This window comes from Ovis aries, chromosome 1 (assembly GCF_016772045.2).
Source record: "Ovis aries strain OAR_USU_Benz2616 breed Rambouillet chromosome 1, ARS-UI_Ramb_v3.0, whole genome shotgun sequence".
Taxonomy (NCBI): Eukaryota; Metazoa; Chordata; class Mammalia; order Artiodactyla; family Bovidae; genus Ovis; species Ovis aries.
The window spans coordinates 1,468,736-1,487,868 of record NC_056054.1 but is presented as its reverse complement, the minus strand read 5'-3'; the positions used below and the strand labels follow the sequence as shown (position 1 = coordinate 1,487,868).

General features: G+C 46.6%; 1 protein-coding gene across 1 annotated transcript; it reads right to left on the bottom strand.

The window, feature by feature from the left end:
- Positions 1 to 1,971: 1,971 nt before the first annotated feature.
- On the bottom strand, positions 1,972 to 2,910 carry LOC101119544 (olfactory receptor 9S13-like). The gene has a single exon (XM_012108120.3). The coding sequence runs from the start codon at positions 2,908 to 2,910 to the stop codon at positions 1,972 to 1,974; it is 939 nt and encodes a 312-aa protein (XP_011963510.3).
- Positions 2,911 to 19,133: the final 16,223 nt, after the last annotated feature.

Genomic DNA, 19,133 nt, shown 5'->3' with positions numbered 1-19,133 from the left:
CTTTTTCGATGATCCAGCAGATGCTGGCAATTTCATCTCTGATTCCTCTGCCTTTTCTAAAACCAGCTTGAGCATCTTGAAATTCACAGTTCATGTAAGCATTACTTTACTAGCGTGAGAGATGAGTGAAATTGTGCGGTAGTTTGAGCATTCTTTGGCATTGCCTTTCTTTGGGATTGGAATGAAAACTGACCTTTTCCAGTCCTGTAGCCACTGCTGAGTTTTCCGAGCTTGCTGGCATATTGAGTGCAGCACTTTCACAGGATCATCTTTTAAGATTTGAAATAGCTCAACTGGAATTCCATCACTTCCACTAGCTTTGTTCGTAGTGATGCTTCCTAAGGCCCACTTGACTACACATTCTACAATGTCTGGCTCTAGGTGAGTCCGAAAGATATTATTTTTTTTTGAAAGATATTCTTGTAAGATAGTATAGGTAAAAGAATACCTATTTGAACCCCCATAGAATGATACAGGACAAATGAGAGGGAGAGAGAGAATGGGGGGGGTGGGCATTGGAGAAGGAGGAGGGGCAGAGGAGGGGGAGGAGGGGAAGTGGAGGGGGAGGGAGTGGGGAATGAGGATGATGAGGAGGACAAAGGAAAGTGGGTGGGAGATAGAACAATATTACAGCATGAGAGGATGAAAAGCACGATATCATGGAGAGGTAATTTGGGGAACTCAACAAAAAATATATTGTATCAGATGATTACAGTAATATACTACAGAGGCAGAAATAATTTTAGAGAGCTCAAAGCGAAGGCAAATGGGGCCAAGAATCCAGCAGATACCTTGGAGTGTGCTGGAAATAAGTGATGGTGAGCAGCAATTGGATGCTTTGGTGTTGGCTCCTCCCCACAGTTCTCCTGAGCAAGAGGTGGAGAACTGTGATCAGAGGCCACTCCCAGGTTCACTGGACAAGTTCCTGGTGGTGACCATGGGAGTGCATGACACTGCTGAAGGAAGACGCCACGAGGAGGCCTCTGGGCTCTGAGTTCAGGCTGTGTGTTGGGTCCATGGAGCACGAGGATGGGTCTCTGAATGGGCAGGTCAAGACTGAGGGACCAGGCTCCTGGGGAGTGCAGGACAGGGCTAGAAAGTTATGCTCCCTGCTAAGAAAGTTCACCATCTTTTAGCAACCCCTGATTTCTTCTGCAGCCACCAGGAACATTACCTTTATTAACAGACGTCTGTGTTGACAAAGCACCATTCGTCAGGGTCATAAGTAGTCAGGAAAGTGTCACCTGCCAGGCTGTGTGGTAAAGGGTCAGTTGAGCTTTGAGAATCAGGCATTCACGTTGATTCCCTGGGGTTCCCAGCTGCTGTCTGAGGGGAGAAACCCAGGACAGGGTGCACTGAGAGCCTCTGAAGCTGGGCACAGGTGCACCCTGCTTCCTTGTTGCTGTGGCAGTATCAGTGAACAGGAGTGGAAGGTGGAAGAACAACCACACTGCAGAATTAAGGAGGAACCTGGTCTTCCTAACTCCTCCTACTTGGCAGTGGTAATCTCAGGCTTCCACCAAGCAAGAGGCAAGGCTGAGTGTGCTAAAGCCCCCCTTGTAGGTGGTCCAGGGGAGAATTCTGAGCACACATTTGCATTCGATTCAGGAAAGATGTGAAGGAAATGGCCAGAGACTTTGTCTAGTTATGCACCTTCACTGGTAGAGTTGAGCTTGAGACACATACCATGCCTCAAAGACTCTCTGTTCGTCACTCTACCTACAAAGTTCAAGATTAGAGTCGTGCCCCATTGATGATATTAATTTTCTGATGCCAAAGAAAATGTCTCATTCACTTTGTATCTCACAGTCAAAATGTGTGGCCGATGGTATGTGAAGGACTGAATGAAATGTTGGATGAAAGAATGAATTGAGGGAATAAGGAAAAAATTCCTCCAACCAAACCTAGTGCCTCCCATGAAGCCATCTTGTCCTGACGTCAAGACACACTGCCCCTTCTGGCCACCCTCCATCATGTGGCTGTGTGCTTCTGGCCCAGTCTCCGCAGGGCATCCTTCACCTCCTCGTTTCTCAGACTGTAGATGAGGGGGTTGAGCATCGGGATGACCAGGGTGTAGAAGACAGAGACCACCTTGCCCTGCTCCATGGACTCCACAGCTCCCGGCTGGGCATACATGACAAAAACTGTCCCATAATAGATGGACACGGCTGTCATGTGGGAGCCACAGGTGGAGAAGAGCTTATGCCTCCCTCCTCCTGAGTGCATCCTCAGGATGGTCACTGTGATGTAGCCATAGGAGGTGAGGACCACAAGTATGGTGCCCACAATTATGAGCCCACAAAGGCCAAACATGACCAGCTCATTGATGGTAGTGTCATCACAGGCAAGCTTGAGCAGAGGCAGCACATCACAGAAGAAGTGGTCAATGTGGTTGGAGCTGCAGAATGGGAGGCTGAATGTGAAGCTGGTCTGCAGGATGGAGTTGAGGCAGCCCCCACAGTAAGTGCCCAACACCAGGCGGGCACAGACTGAGGGGCGCATGGAGATGGGGTAGCGCAGGGGGCTGCAGATGGCCATGAAGCGGTCATAGGCCATCACGGCCAGGAGGAACGCCTCAGTGGTGCCCACCATGGAGAAGAAGAAGAACTGAGTGGCACAGCCTGCAAAGGTGATGACCTTGGAGGAGGACAGGAAGTTGGCCAGGGCTTTGGGGTAGATGACAGACGAGTAGCACAGGTCCACAAAGGAGAGGTTCTTGAGGAAGAAGTACATCGGGGAGTGCAGATGGGCATCCAGCGTGATGACCACGATCATGGTGAGGTTCCCCAGGATGACCACCATGTACAGGGCCAGAAACAGAGCAAAGAGCAGGGCCTGGGTCTGAAATCCATCCAGTACAAACTCCTGCAAAGGCATCGCTGAAAGGTTTCCATTTCCATAGGGTGACATTTCCCTGAACTGGGCGACAGGGGCAGAGAGTCAAGAGCAGGAGAGAGACAGTGAGATGGAGCAGGTCAAGGTCACATGGTGATCCTCCCGTGGGTCACACACACCCTTCCGTGCCTCAGTGCCCATGGACCAACACACTATCCACTGCCCATTTCTCCTTTCAGATGAGCTCAGACTGATCTGAAATTGTAAACATTTCCACTGACTTGTGCCTTCATAATCATGCATGGAGCCCTCTCTCTCTGGGAGACTCTGAGCTGTTGTCACGGGGTTTGTCCAGGGCTCCTCCAGAGCTGAGTGTCTAAGGTGTAATTATGGCTTGCATCTCCTGGTCATTTATGAAGGACACGTTTTCCCTCCCCATGGGGATACTTCTGAGTCATGCCGTTTCTACACTTTGTTCGAGTATCTAATACTGCATGTTCTGTTCCTTATTTTGAGTTAAGTGAGTGAGTGAAGTCGCTCAGTCATGTCTGACTCTTTGCGACCCAATGAACAGTAGCCCACCAGGCTCCTCTGTCCATGTGATTCTCCAGGCAAGAATACTGGAGTGGTTTGCCATTTCCTTCTCCAGGGGATCTTCCCAACCCAGGGATCTAACCCAGGTCTCCCGCATTGCAGGCAGATGCTTTAATTTCTGAGCCACCAGGGAAGTCTCTTATTTTAGCCCTACTTTAATTTCAGAAATTGTAAAGCCCTTTTTGCCATCCTGACTCAACCCAGTGATGGTCCTATCTCTAGGCCAGACCAGGACCAGAGCAGGGACCAGTCCTCACCAGGCTAATGTGGGTGATTTGTCTGTCACCCCTGTAGACCATGAGAGATATCTCAGCTTCATTGTCTCTGAGATTTTGAGCTCTCTGCATCTTTGAGAATCTAAGGGTTCTTTCCTGCTATGTCCTGATGTGGCATAGTTCATGGAGAGCGGCAGCGGACAGCCCCTGTCAGACAGGGACTGTGACACACTCAGGGCATGCCATGTCTTCCCCCTGTCCTTACTTCCATGCCACTGGCACCTTGGCACACTCCATGTAGTGATTGCTTGGAGCAATGGAAGCCACAAACATGGTCATATCTGCCTCAATGTCTGGGTCCCCCTTTGGGTGCTGCTTCCTGTCCCTGTCACAGCCCAGACCTCCCTTGTCTGCCACACACTCTCATGAAACATGGGGACCAGTTGTGTGATGGCCAGAGGAATTAACAGGATATCATGCAACTTAAGAGCAGGAGTAGGAAGGATGGATGATTAGCACAGAGCCACAGTGCCTCCGAGGGAGGGGAGGAGGATTAGTGAGAGGGTGAAAGCTGATTTTATAGAGTTTCATGTTTTCTAGAGGTCAGATCTGTAGCATCAGCGAGATATCTGACTTTGAAAGTGTGAGTTCCCCAGGAGTTGGGGTGTGCAAGCAGAGGCTGGAGGTCAGTGGTGCCTGTGGAGGAGTGATGACCCCTCACGTTCCCTCTGAGACTGAAGTTCTCTTAGAAGGTTGTCTATGAGAGCCAGGGCTCTCTCTCAATAGAGGATGTGGATGAAATAGGCTGTCCTATTTTGGAATATTTAGGCTTTCCTTTCTGGAATATTTGACCCTAACTCTCACATGAGAGCAGAGGCGGACAGTCTGACCTTGGTTGCCCAAGATCCTCTCGCATATGTGTTTGAAGCTGGTGCTAAGTGTAATGGCCCCTACCCACCTTGGCTGCCCACCCCTGTGCAAATAGCCCTGTACTCTCAGTGGCACAAGGAATCGCCCCCTCTCCCTCTTCAGCTCTGCCTTCCTTGCAGTGAAGTGAGACTGAGGAGGGGACAGGGGTGGCCCACGAGATGCCAGTGATAGTCTGCCCAGGTCCTCTAGTTCTGGGTACCAGAAGGTCCCACAACACAGTTCAACCAGAGTGGACCATGTTGAACTTACCTCCCCCTCTCTCTGTCCCCTTAGCCGGCCAGCATCCAAGGCACCTGCACACTAGGATCTTTTGCTGGGGAGGATCTCTCCACCTGGCACGGCTGGGATTCGAGGCCTCAAGTGGCCAATTAGTTGCTGCCTAAGCTCTGAGTACGCTGGGACTCCCAACACCCTGAGTCCCTGGAAGAGGTAGTCCTGTGGGTAAAATTCCTTTGATACATGTCAGCCCACAACAAGAGGGGTAAGGGAGCCTGAAATTCCTCTGGGAGTGCTGTGATCCACCAGATGAGAAGCAAATCAGAGGGACCCAGTGGCCATCCTTGGAATGACTTCCCTAGGGCTGCAGGTGTGACCTCCTGGCCCACAGCTCTTCCTCCTCCTCTGCTCTATCCTGGCGTGTTGGTGTGATGAAGAGTGATGTGCAGGACTCTGTGTCTGCAGGAGCAGCACAGCCCACTCTAAGTCATAATATGGCCCTTCCCTCAGGGCAGGTCGAGTAAAAGTATCTGTTAAAACAAAATATTTTAATCCTGGACAGAAATCCCAAACCAAAGCATAAACGTGATTTATATTTACTATTAAAATATAGGGGCCAAACTGGTTGCACAGTGGTAAAGAATCCACCTGCCGCCAAAGACACAGAAGATGTGGGTTCCATCCCTGGGTTGGGAATATCCTCTGGAGAAAGAAACGGCCACCACTCCAGTATTCTTGCCTGGAAGATTCCATGAACAGAGGAGTTTGTCAGGCTACAGTCCATCTGTCACATAGAGTAGGATATGACTGAGTGACTGAACATACACACATTAAAATATAGAAAGTATGCAAGTGAAAAGCTGGTGCTGGGAGCCAGCACGGGAGATCCCACCCATGACAAGGTCATGTGGAGGAGACCTGACAGGCAAGGCGGATCAGGACTCGAGGGATTCCCTGGACCTGCTTGAGCATCTACCCCAAACCAAAATCTGTCTGTCTACTGTTTACTATATTATGCCTTTCACCAACTCTTCTGACATTAACAGGGGGCTATCCCCAACCACCTTTCTCTGGGGAAAACCAACTTAGGGCTCTAGTTGATAAGTCTCCTGGGCATGAAAGGAGCATTTCAGTTCAAACCCCCCTGTTGGCATTCTAGCTTGCTTGGCAGGTCTATCTAGACTCTTGCAGCTACGCATATGATTGTTCACAAGCCATGACATGGGAAGTCTAAGCATCCTAAAAATATAGAGCCCTTCGAGGGGTGAAAAGTTTTATTAAAATAATACTGGTGAAGGGTTTCGTTGTTGAGCCAATGCTTGCTGCCAAGTTCCCATATCCCTTATCCATTGTGTGCCTGGGAGTGCATTAGTTAATATAGTTGTAATGTAAGAAAAACAAATAGTAGCCTTGGTATTTAACCACATCAGACCTTTGAGCTAATAAGTTCTTTTTTGTTGTTGTTGTACCCCGCTGCACCTTTGCTCCATGAGAATGTAACTCTGTTTAGTACTTTCTGAGGCTGACACAGATTAGAGGTATAAAGAAAAAACACTTCAAGGGAAAATAAGTTTTCAGGTTGATCAACCTTTATCATAAAACGGTCATAAAATGTCAATAGGCCTCCAAGGCCAGAAGATAATGTACACAACATAAGACTCTTGTTTATGGGAAAGGTATGCAGGAAAAAATCCTGGTTTTGATAAAGGCAAAACTGCTGGAATGTTTGAGCTGACTCTGCATGACTTTGCATCTTTCATTTTCCTCTATGTACAAGCCAGGGTATAAAAGCCCCTTTTAAAAATAAAGTTACGGGCCTCGTTCACTGAAGCTTGGTCTCCCCATGTCATTCTTTCGTTCGCCGATGCTGTTCATCCTGAGGATATCCCTGGACTCTGCTGAGGCTGGACCCCAGCAAGCTGGAGAAACTTGTATCATGAATATCCCAAGAAAACCAAGGCTTTTGTGGCTTAATAAACATCAAAATACAAAATAGACCTCAGGAGGAAAATTTGCTCATAAAGGGGCATTTCATAATTCAAATGTTCAATCAAACTGGGTAATGTGAAAAATATAAATATGTATACAACTAATAAAGATTTAAAATATGTAATGTAAAAACTGACAGAAATGAAAACAAATGTAAATCTCCAAAACATGGTGGATATTTTATCATGCTTCTCTCCGTAACTGATAAAGCAAGCAGAAATATTGTTATCTGATAGAATTGGTTCAAAGTATCAACCACAAGGAACTCCTTGGCATCAGTTCAGTTCAGTACTCAGTTGTGTCTGACTCTTTGAGGCCCCATGGATTGCAGCACGCCAGGTTTCCCTGTATATCACCAACTCCCAGAAAATTGCTCAGACTCATAACCATGAGTCAATGATGCCATCCAACCATCTCATCCCCTGTCATACCCTTTTTCTCCTGCCTTCAATCTTTCCCAGCATCGGGGTCTTTTCTAATGAGTCAGTTCTTTGCATCAGGTGGCCAAGGTATTGGAGTTTCAGCTTTAGCATCATTCCTTCCAATGAATACTCAGGACTGATTTCCTGTATATTTAACTAGTTTGATCTCCTTGCAGTCCAAGGGACTCTCAAGAGTCTTCTCCAACACCACAGTTCAACAGCACCAATTCTTCAGCGCTCAGCTTTCTTTATAGTCCAACTCTCACATCTATACATGACTACTGGGAAAACCACAGCTTTGACTAGACACACATTTGTTGGCAAAATAATGCCTCTGCTTTTTAATATGCTGTCTAGGTTGGTCATAGCTTTTCATCCAAGGAGCAAGCATCTTTGAATTTCATTGCTGCAGTCACCATCTGCAGTGATTTTGGAGCCCCAAAATAAAATCTGTCACTGTTTCCACTGTTTCCCCATCTATTTCCCATGAAGTGATGGGACGAGATGCCATGATCTTAGTTTTCTGGATGTTGAGTTTTGAGCCAACTTTTTCACTCTCCTCTGTAACTTTCATCAAGAGGCTCTTTAGTTCTTCACTTTCTGCCATTAGGGTGGTATCATCAGCATATCTGAGGTTATTCATATTTCTCCCGACAACCTTGATTTTCCAGCTTGTGCTTCATCAGCATGGCATTTTGCATGATTTACTCTGCATAGAAGTTAAATAACAAGGAGACAATATACAGCCTTGATGTACTGTTTTCCCAATTTGAAATCAGTGTGTTGTTCCACGTCTGGTTCTAACTGTTGCTTCTTGACCTGATTCCAGATTTCTAAGGAGGCAGGTAAAGCGTTCTGGTATTTCCATCTCTTGAAGAATTTTCCACAGTTTGTGGTGATCCACACAGTCAAAAGATTTGACGTGGTCAATGAAGCAGATGCAGATGTTTTATCTGGAATATTGAGCAATACTTTGCAAGGTAAGGAGCAGCGGCTGCGCTTTGCTGGAGCAGCCGTGAAGAGATACCACACGCCCAAGGTAAGAGAAACCCAAGTAAGATGGTAGGTGTTGCAAGAGGGCATCAGAGGGCAGACACACTGAAACCATACTCACAGAAAACTAGCCAATCTAATCACACTAGGACCACAGCCTTGTCTAACTCAATGAAACTGAGCCATGCCTGCAGGGCAACCCAAGATGGGCAGGTCATGGTGGAGAGGTCTGACAGAATGTGGTCCATTGGAGAAGGGAATGGCAAGCCATTTCAGTATTCTTGCCTTGAGAACCCCATGAGCAGTATGGAAAGGCAAAATGCTAGGATACTGAAAGAGGAACTCCTCAGGTCAGTAGGTTTCCAACACGCTACTGGAGATCAGTGGAGAAATAACTCCAGAAAGAATGAAGGGATGGAGCCAAAGAGAAAACAATACCCAGCTGCGGATGTGACTGGTGATAGAAGCAAGGTCCAATGCTGTAAAGAGCAATATTGCATAGGAACCTGGAATGTCAGGTCCATGAATCAAGGCAAATTGGAAGTGGTCAAACAGGAGATGGCAAGGGTGAACACTGATGTTCTAGGAATCAGCAAACTAAAATGGACTGGAATGGGTGAATTTAACTCAGACGACCATTATATCTACTGCTGCGGGCAGGAATCCCTCAGAAGAAATGGAGTAGCCATCATGGTCAACAAAAGAGTCCAAAATTCAGTACTTGGATGCAATCTCAAAAACAACAGAATGATCTCTGTTCGTTTCCAAGGCAAACCATTCAATATCACAGTAATCCAAGTCTATGCCCCAACCAGTAACGCTGAAGAAGCTGAAGTTGAACGGTTCTATGAAGACCTACAAGACCTTTTAGAACTAACACCCAAAAGAGATGTCCTTTTCATTATAGGGGACTGGAATGCAAAAGTAGGAAGTCAAGAAACACCTGGAGTAACAGGCAAATTTGGCCTTGGAATGTGGAATGAAGCAGGGCAAAGACTAATACAGTTTTGCCAAGAAAATGCACTGGTCATAGCAAACACCATCTTCCAACAACACAAGAGAAGACTCTACACATGGACATCACCAGTTGGTCAAAGCTGAAATCAGACTGATTATATTCTTTGCAGCCAAAGATGGAGAAGCTGTATACAGTCAACAAAAACAAGACCAGGAGCTGACTGTGGCTCAGATCATGAACTCCTTAACCAAATTCAGACTTAAATTGAAGAAAGTAGGGAAAATCGTTAAACCATTCAGGTATGACCTAAATCAAATCCCTGATGCTTATACCGTGGAAGTGAGAAATAGATTTAAGGGCCTAGATCTGATAGATAGAGTGCCTGATGAACTATGGACTGAGGTTCATGACATGTACAAGAGACACGGATCAAGACCATCCCCATGGAAAAGAAATGCAAAAAAGCAAAATGGCTGTCTGGGGAGGCCTTACAAATAGCTGTTGAAAGAAGAGAAACGAAAAGCCAAGAAGAAAAGGAAAGATATAAGCATTTGAATGCAGAGTTCCAAAGAATAGCAAGAAGAGATAAAAAAGCCTTCTGCAGTGATCAATGCAAAGAAAGAGGAAAAGAACAGAATGGGAAAGACTAGAGATCTCTTCAAGAAAATTAGAGATACTAAGGAAACATTTCATGCAAAGATGGTCTCGATAAAGGACAGAAATGGTATGGACCTAACAGAAGCAGAAGATATTAAGATGAGGTGGCAAGAATACACAGAAGAACTGTACAAAAAAGATCTTCTTGACCCAATTAGTCACAATGGTGTGATCACTCATCTAGAGCCAGACATCCTGGAGTATGAACTCAAATGGGCCTTAGAAATCATCACTACAAACAAAGCTAGTGGAGGTGATGGAATTCCAGTTGAGCTATTTCAAATTCTGAAAGAGGATGCTGTGAAAGTGCTACACTCAATATGCCAGCAAATTTGGAAAACTCAGCAGTGGCCACAGGACTGGAAAAGGTCAGTTTTCATTCCAATCCCAAGGAAAAGTAATGCCAAAGAATGCTCAAACTGCCACACAATTGCACTCATCTCACACGCTAGTAAAGTAGTGCTCAAAATTCTCCAAGCCAGGCTTCAGCAATACATGAGTCGTGAACTTCCAGATGTTCAAGCTAGTTTTAGAAAAAGCAGAGGAACCAGAGATCAAATTGTCAACATCCGCTGGATCATGGAAAAAGCAAGAGGGTTCCAGAAAAACATCTATTTCTGCTTTATTGACTATGCCAAAGCCTTTGACTGTGTGGATCACAATCAACTGTGGAAAATTCTGAAAGAGATGGGAATACCAGACCACCTAACCTGCCTCTTGAGAAAACTGTATGCAGGTCAGGAAGCAACAGAACTGGACGTGGAACTGAACATGGAACAACAGACTGGTTCCAAATAGGAAAAGGAGTATGTCAAGTGTATACTGTCACCCTGATTATTTAACTTATATGCAGAGTACGTCATGAGAAACACTGGACTGGAAGAAACACAAGCTGGAATCAAGATTGCCAGAAGAAATATCAATAACCTCAGATTTGGATATGACACCATGCTTATGGCAGAAAGTGAAGAGGAACTAAAAAGCCTCTTGATGAAAGTGAAAGTGGAGAGTGAAAAAGTTGACTAAAAGCTCAACATTCAGAAAACGATGATCATGGCATTCAGCCCCATCACTTCATGGGAAATAGACGGGAAACAGTGGAAACAGTATCAGACTTTATTTGGGGGGGGGGGGCTCCAAAATCACTGCAGATGGTGACTGCAGCCGTGAAATTAAAAGACGCTTACTCCTTGGAAGAAAAGTTATGACCAACCTAGATAGTATATTCAAAAGCAGAGACATTACATTGCCAACAAATGTCCGTCTAGTCAAGGCTATGGTTTTCCCTGTGGTCACGTATGGATGTTTGAGTTGGAGTGTGAAGAAAGCTGAGCACCAAAGAATTGATGCTTTTGAACTGTGGTGTTGGAGAAGACTCTTGAGAGTCCCTTGGACTGCAAGGAGATCCAACCAGTCCATTCTGAAGGAGATCAGCCCTGGGATTTCTTTTGGAAGGAATGATGCTAAAGCTGAAACTCCAGTACTTTGGCCACCTCATGCAAAAGTTGACTCATTGGAAAAGACTCTGATGCTGGGAGGGATTGGGGACAGGAGGATAAAGGGACAACAGAGGATGAGGTGGCTGGATGGCATCACTGACTCTATGGACGTGAGTTTGAGTAAATTCTGGGTGTTGGTGATGGACAGGGAGGCCTGGCGTGCTGTGATTCATGGGGTCGCAAAGAGTTGGACACGACTGAGTGACTGAACTGAACTGAACTGAGCACATGAAACTTTAGGGAGGGCAAAAATGTCCATTGTATAATACCCATTACTGAAAAAATTAAAAAGGAAGTAATCTAAAGTTGTCTTTAAGAAGATTCTGCAAGTAAATTGTGATGTGTGATCATGTTTGAAACCATTGAAATAAGTGAACTAGAATATGGAAGAATTGGAAAAGGGGATCAAGATCTCTGCAAGTACGTTCCGACACAGAGCTGGAGAGGTGACATCGCCCTGAGACGGGAGACTGAAGGTGTGCTGCTGACCTTGTCAGGTGAAAGCGGACTGCCTCCCCGCCCTCCTGCGTCAGTGACCAGGGCTGCCATAACTGATCAACACACGGTGACTTTTCACAACATGACGCTCTCTTGCAGGCCTAGCGGATAGGTGTCCAAAATGAAGTTGTCTCCAGGGCCTGCTGCTTTTGAAAATTCGAGACACTTTTCCGTGCCTTTTCCTGGCTTCTGGAGCCTCTGGCATCTTTGGCACTCCTTCCCTGCCCCTGTTGATGCATCACTCCAACCTCTGCCCAGCTTTTACTTGTCCTTCTTCCTTGTGTCTTGCGTCTCTGTTTCATCTCTTCTTCTCAGAAGAACACCTGTCAGTGGATTTAGGGCCCACCTAATCCAGCATGACCTCATCCTAGCTAATTCATTTGGAAAGATCCTATTTCCAATTAAGATCACATTCTGCATTTTCAGGCAGACATTTATTGAGGGGAAGGGATCACTATGGAGTCTACTAGAATCCTGTTCCATGTGCTGAAGGTAATTTACTCTGCAGTTGCTGAATGTATTGTTCTGTCTATGTCAAGTAGAATCGATTTGGTTGATAGATATAACCAATTGTAACATGACTACAATTTTTCTCTTGCATTATTGTTAAGAGAGAGATGGTAAAACATCACCCATATCACCTATAATTTGGATATGTGTGTGTCTTAATCACTCAGTTGTGTCTGACTCTTTGCAACCCCTTGGAGTGTGCCCACCAGGCCCTTCTGTGCATGGAATTCCCCAAGCAGGAATACTGAAGTGCATTACCATTCTTTTTCTTTTTTAAAAAAATTTATTTATTTTAATTGAATGCTGATTACTTTACAATATTGTAGTGATTTTTGCCATACATTGACATGAATCAGCGATAGGTGTACATGTGTTCCCCATCCTGAACCTCCTCCCACCTCCCTCCCCATCCTGTCCCTCAGGGGCATCCGAGTGCACCAGCCCTGAGTGCCCTGTTTCATGCATCGAACCTGGACTGGCGATTTAGTTCACATATGATAATATACAAGATTCAATGCTATTCTCTCAAATCATCCCACCCTTGCCTTCTCCCAGAGACTCCAAAAGTCTGTTCTTTACATTTGTGTCTCTTTTGCATACAGCAAAAGGGTCATCATTACCATCTTTCTAAATTCCATTAAAATGTGTTAATGTACTGTATTGGTGTTTCTCTTTCTGACTTACTCACTCTGTATAATAGGCTTCAGTTTCATCCACCTCATTAGAACAGATTCAAATGCATTCTTTTTAGAATAGCTGAGCAATAGGGCCTAGAGGAGCCACTCCACGTTCAAAGTCACGAGGGGTGGCGGTGAGGAGATACCCCTTGTACAAGGTAAGGAGCAGTGGCTGCTCTTTGCTGGAGCAGCTGTGAAGAGATAACCCACGCCCAAGGTAAGAAAACTCAAGTAAGATGGTAGGTGTTGCAAGAGGGCATCAGAGGGCAGACACACTGAAACCATACTCACAGAAAACTAGCCAATCTAATCACACTAGGACCATAGCCTTGTCTAACTCAATGAAACTAAGCATGCCCTGTGGGGCCACCTAAGATGAGCAGGTCATGGTGGAGAGGTCTGACAGAATGTGGTCCACCGGACAAGGGAATGGTGAACCACTTCAGTCTTCTTGCCTTGAGAACCCATGAACAGTATGAAAAGGCAAAATGATAGGATACTGAAAGAGGAACTCCCCAGGTCAGTAGGTGCCCAATATGCTACTGGAGATCAGTGGAGAAATAACTCCAGAAAGAATGAGGGGATGGAGCCAAAGCAAAAACAATACCCAGCTGTGGCTGTGACTGGTGATAGAAGCAAGGTCCAATGCTGTAAAGAGCAATATTGCATAGGAACCTGGAATGTCAGGTCCATGAATCAAGGCGAATTGGAAGTGGTCAAACAGGAGATGGCAAGAGTGAACGTCAACATTCTAGGAATCAGTGAACTAAAATGGACTGGAATGGGTGAATTTAACTCAGATGACCATTATATCGACTACTGCGGGCAGGAATCCCTCAGAAGAAATGGAGTAGCCATCATGGTCAACAAGAGTCCGAAATGCAGTACTTGGATGCAATCTCAAAAACGACAGAATGATCTCTGTTCGTTTCTAAGGCAAACCATTCAATATCACAGTAATCCAAGTCTATGCCCCAACCAGTAACGCTGAAGAAGCTGAATTTGAACGGTTCTATGAAGACCTACAAGACCTTTTAGAACTAACACCCCAAAAAGATGTCCTTTTCATTATAGGGGACTGGAATGCAAAAGTAGGAAGTCAAGAAACACCTGGAGTAACAGGCAAATGTGGCCTTGGAATGCGGAATGAAGCAGGGCAAAGACTAATAGAGTTTTGGCAAGAAAATGCACTGGTCACAGCAAATACCCTCTTCCAACAACACAAGAGAAAACTCTACACATGGACATCACCAGATGGTCAACACCGAAATCAGATTGATTATATTCTCTGCAGCCAAAGATGGAGGAGCTCTATACAGGGAGCAAAATCAAGACCAGGAGCTGATTGTGGCTCAGATCATGAGCCCCTTTTTGCCAAATTCAGACTTAAATTGGAGAAAATAGGGAAAACCACCAGATGGTTAAGTGTCTGTCTACAATGCGGGAGACCCGGGTTCAATCCCTGGGTCAGGAAGATCCCCTGGAGAAGGAAATGGCAATCCACGCCAGTACTATTGCCTGGAAAATCCCATGGACAGAGGAGCCTGGTAGGCTACATGTAGTTCATGGGGTCACAAGGAGTCGGACACGACTGAGCAACTTCACTTCAATTCAGTAGACCATTCAGGTATGACCTAAATCAAATCCCTGATGCTCATACAGTGGAAGTGAGAAACAGATTTAAGGGCCTAGATCTGATAGATAGAGTGCCTGATGAACTATGGACTGAGGTTCTTGACATTGTAAGGGGACAGGGATCAAGACCATCCCCATGGAAAAGAAATGCAAAAAAGCAAAATGGCTGTCTGGGGAGGCCTTACAGATAGCTGTGAAAAGAAGAGGAGCAAAAAGCCAAGGAGAAAAGGGAAGATGTAAGCATCTGAATGCAGAGTTCCAAAGAATAGCAAGAAGAGATAAGAAAGCCTTCCTCAGTGATCAATCCAAAGAAATAGAGGGAAACAACAGAATGGGAAAGACTAGAGGTCTCTTCAACAAAATTAGAGATACCAAGGGAACATTTCATGCAAAGATGGGCTCAATAAAGGAGAGAAATGGTATGGACCTAACAGAAGCAGACGATATTAAGAAGAGGTGGCAAGAATACACGGAAGAACTGTACAAAAAAGGTCTTCACGACCCAGATAATCAAGATGGTGTGATCACTCATCTAGAGCCAGACGTCCTGGAATGTGAAGTCAAGTGGGCCTTAGAAAGCATCACTATGAACAAAGCTAGTGGAAGTGATGGAATTCCAGTTGAGCTATTTCAAATCCTGAAAGATGATGCTGTGAAAGTACTGCACTCAATATGCCAGCAAGTTTGGAATACTCAACAGGACTGGAAAAGGTCAGTTTTCATTCCAATCCCAAAGAAAGGCAATGCCAAAGAATGCTCAAACTACCACACTATTGCACTCATCTCACGCGCTAGTAAAGTAATGCTCAAAATTCTCCAAGCCAGGCTTCAGCAATATGTGAACCATGAACTTCCAGATGTTCAAGATAGTTTTAGAAAAGGCAGAGGAACCAGAGATCAAATAGGCAACATCTGCTGGATCATCGAAACAGCAAGAGAGTTCCAGGAAAAAAAAAAAAAAAAACAAAACATCTATTTCTGCTTTATTGGCAATGCCAGAGCCTTTGACTATGTGGATCACAATAAAAGGTGGATATTTCTGAAAGAGATGGGAATAACAGACCAACCTGACCTGCCTCTTGAGAAACCTGTATGCAGGTCAGGAAGCAATAGTTAGAACTGGACATGGAACAACAGACTGGTTCCAAATAGGAAAAGGAGTATGTAAAGGCTGTATATGGTCACCCTGCTTACTTAACTTATATGCAGAGTACATCATGAGAAATCCTGGGCTGGAAGAAGCACTGGGATTAAAATATTTTGTATTGATGGATGTGATATATTTAAGCTATATTCAGTGAGTGTAGGGCTGCCTTGAAGAGAATCCAAATAGCCAAAAACAGGACAATTTCAGCATGAAAAAGGATCATAATGGTAATAGGTGTCATTGAAAGGGCTGTGCTGTTGCCCTGGGTACAGACTCCCCACCTGTCACTTTTCCTCACAAGAACAGATGAGGATGGGGCAGAGGAGGAGAAGGGGCAGAGGAGGAGAAAGGGCTGTGGGCCAGGAGATCCCACCTGCTGCCCAGGGAGATCTTTCCAAGGCCTTCCATACAGTCCGTATAAGTTGTCTGCATTTCTCTACTGTTTGCCCACCCACACTCAGGGTTCCCTCATGGACTTCAGGCTTCTTGCCTCCCCTGTACTGGACTGAGATGCATCCAAGGACGATTGGCCACAGGATTGCAGCTCCCGGGACCCAGGGGGTTGTGAGTCCCAGTGCACTCAGAAGCCCAGGTCTCACCTAATTGGCCATTCGAGGCCTCAAGTCCCAGCCCTGCAAATAGAGGGCATCTTCCCAGCAGAGTGACCCCAAGGTACAGGAACCTGACATGTTGCCCAGAGGACAGATAATGTGAAGAGTCAGTTGACTGAGTCCATCCCCTTCTCTGCTTCTATCAAGACCCAGGAGTTCCTGCAGCCAGAGCCTGCTTCCCTACTCTGTCCCCTCCTCCCTCTCACTTCCCTGCACAGGAAGACAGAGGTGGACAAGGGAGGGGGCCCTTAGCACCACATCATTATCATCAGCACAGACCTGGTGAGGAGTCCTGTCCTCCCCAGGAGCACAGTGTCCTGGGTGAGCCATGCCCCTCCTGACATCACAGGAGCAGTGTGGTCATCCCTCAGCAGGGTGTGGTCAGCATCACTGACAGGTGAGTCCTGGGAGCCTGGATCCTGGACAACAAGGTCCCCCACTCCCCACTGCCCCGGGCAGGCGCAGTTAGGGCAGCAGGTCTGAGCTTAACGAGAGTAGATATAATCAGGGGTCCTCGGACAAAGGTGGATTTTAAGTCATTGGCCTGAGATCCTGAACCCAACAAGCATCAGGCAGTGCTGGTGCTGCAGGAGCTCAGATCACTCTTGAGTGATGAGAGTTTGCAAGGGAAGGATTCAGGACACAGTCACTACAAATATTCAATAGATCCTCCAAAGCAGCGCTGGGCTTCTCTGCTTCACCTGGAGGTGTTTGTCAGGCTCAACTCAGAGGCAGGTTTACTGAAGCCGCTACAGTGCCCCACTTGGTCATCTCAACAAGCCAGAAGAACGTGTTTGTTCAGTTCTTCAAAACAAGCTTGGAAGCTTGGCTTCCCAGGTGAAAGTGCCAAGCAGTCCTCATGTGCTCCCCAGGCATGCGAGGAGTCGCTGTTGTGATGACTCAAGACCCCTGAGGTGGATGAATTGTCCCAGGAAACAGCCAAATAAATACAGCTGGGAACCCTCAGGGACATAACAGCAAGGTCACCAAATCTGGGGATAGTGGGTGAAGGTGGTCACTCTGGTCACTTTGAGATTATTATGAGGTGAGGACCTGGGCGGGCAGACAGGGTGTATGTGCAGGACAGGCCTCGGTGGATAGGGCTTGTGGCCAACATGGGTAGGGCAGCACCCTGTCCAACCTCAGTGCCCATATCCAAATTCAAATTTGAGTGGACCCTGCCTGCACATGTCAGACAGACTGTCCCTCTCTGCTCTCATGAAAAGATTAGACTTAAGTCTCCCAGGAGGGGAAAGCGGGACCACTAACCCTTGTACCTTGTAACACTTTTGGTTGCAAAGTATGCGCTTTTATAGATCATCCTCCAAGAGAACTTTACGCTAAGAGGGAACATGGGGTCATCACTCCTCCACAGGCATCACTGACCACCCAGCCTCTGACTGCACACCCCCAGTGCACCTGAGCTCGCTCCCTGCAAAGGCAGCCAGCTCTGCCATGCTGCGGACCTGCCCTCTAGGAACTGTGGGGTTTGCTCTGACGTAGATTACATCCTCTCCCTGATCCTCCTCACCTTCCTGAGTGGCACCATGGCACTGTGCCCACCCTCCTTCCCACTGCTCCCTCTCTAGGCTGCATCTCCAACCATTCCTCTGGCCAGCACACAGCGGGTCCCCATGTCCCATGACGGTGTTGTGGTCAGCCCCATCCAGTGTGGACAAGGGAGGTCTGGGCTGTGACAGGGACAGGAAAAAGCACCCAGCAGGAGGACCCAGACCCTGAGCAGATGTGACCGTGTTGGAGGCTCCCACTGCCTCAAGCAATCACTATATGAGATGTGCTGAGGAGCCAGAGGCATAGAAGTAAGGACAGGAGGAAGACATCCCCACAGCCCAAATGTGTCACAGCCCAAATGTGTCACAGCCCTGCCCTGCTGCTTCTCAGGCCATGAAGCTTGGCTGTCCCCTCCCCATAAATTGTCCGCTATCTGTACATTGCAAGAAAAAATCCCTACATTCTCAAGGATGCAAACAGTTCTGTTGATGTTTGCCATCATGCCAAGATAGATCTCAGGGTCTTCCTGGTGTCCCCTTCTCATATTTTTAAACATCAGGACTTTGGCTTGAGGCCCCTTGAGATGCTCAAGGATGCACAGTGCTCTGCAGACAGAATGAAGCTGCGGTCCAGGTTCACACATTGATGCTCCATGGGGCTCAGGGTCTGCAGGACAGAGAAATTTTCCTGGTTGGTGCTGGTTCCTGCTCTGGTCCCAGCCTGGCCTGGAGGGACAATCATCAACCACACACCACCAGGCTGGCATGAGGTGTTCAATAAACATTCATAAAATCAGTGAATGAATTAATAAGGCAGGAAAGTGCAGGATTAGATACTTGAGTGAGGAGTGGACATTACACAGCTCAGGAACATCCCTATGGAGATGGAAAGCATTTATTGAGAAGAGACAGAGGAGACTGCAACACTCCTCACACTTCAAGTTTTCAGCCTCCAAAGCTCCTGGCAGCCACTACACACCCCATAACAGCAGCTCAGAGTCACCCAGAGAGAGAGGAACTTCCACATTTATGCATTAATGGATAAGGGGAAATGTTCTCTTTTCAGGTCAGTCTGTATTCATCTGGAAGCAGAACTGGGCAGCTGATAGTCTCTTTATCAGTGGGCAGCGAGGTGCTGAAAGTCCTTGATCTCCAAGGAAGGACGACCATGTGACATTGACCTGCACCCCCTCCCTGCCTCCCGCCTGCCCTCTGCCCTGTGTCATGATCAGGGCC

Excerpts from the sequence above, each read along its gene's own strand:
- LOC101119544 (XM_012108120.3), bottom strand. The coding sequence starts at position 2,910 with ATGTCACCCTATGGAAATGGAAACCTTTCAGCGATGCCTTTGCAGGAG.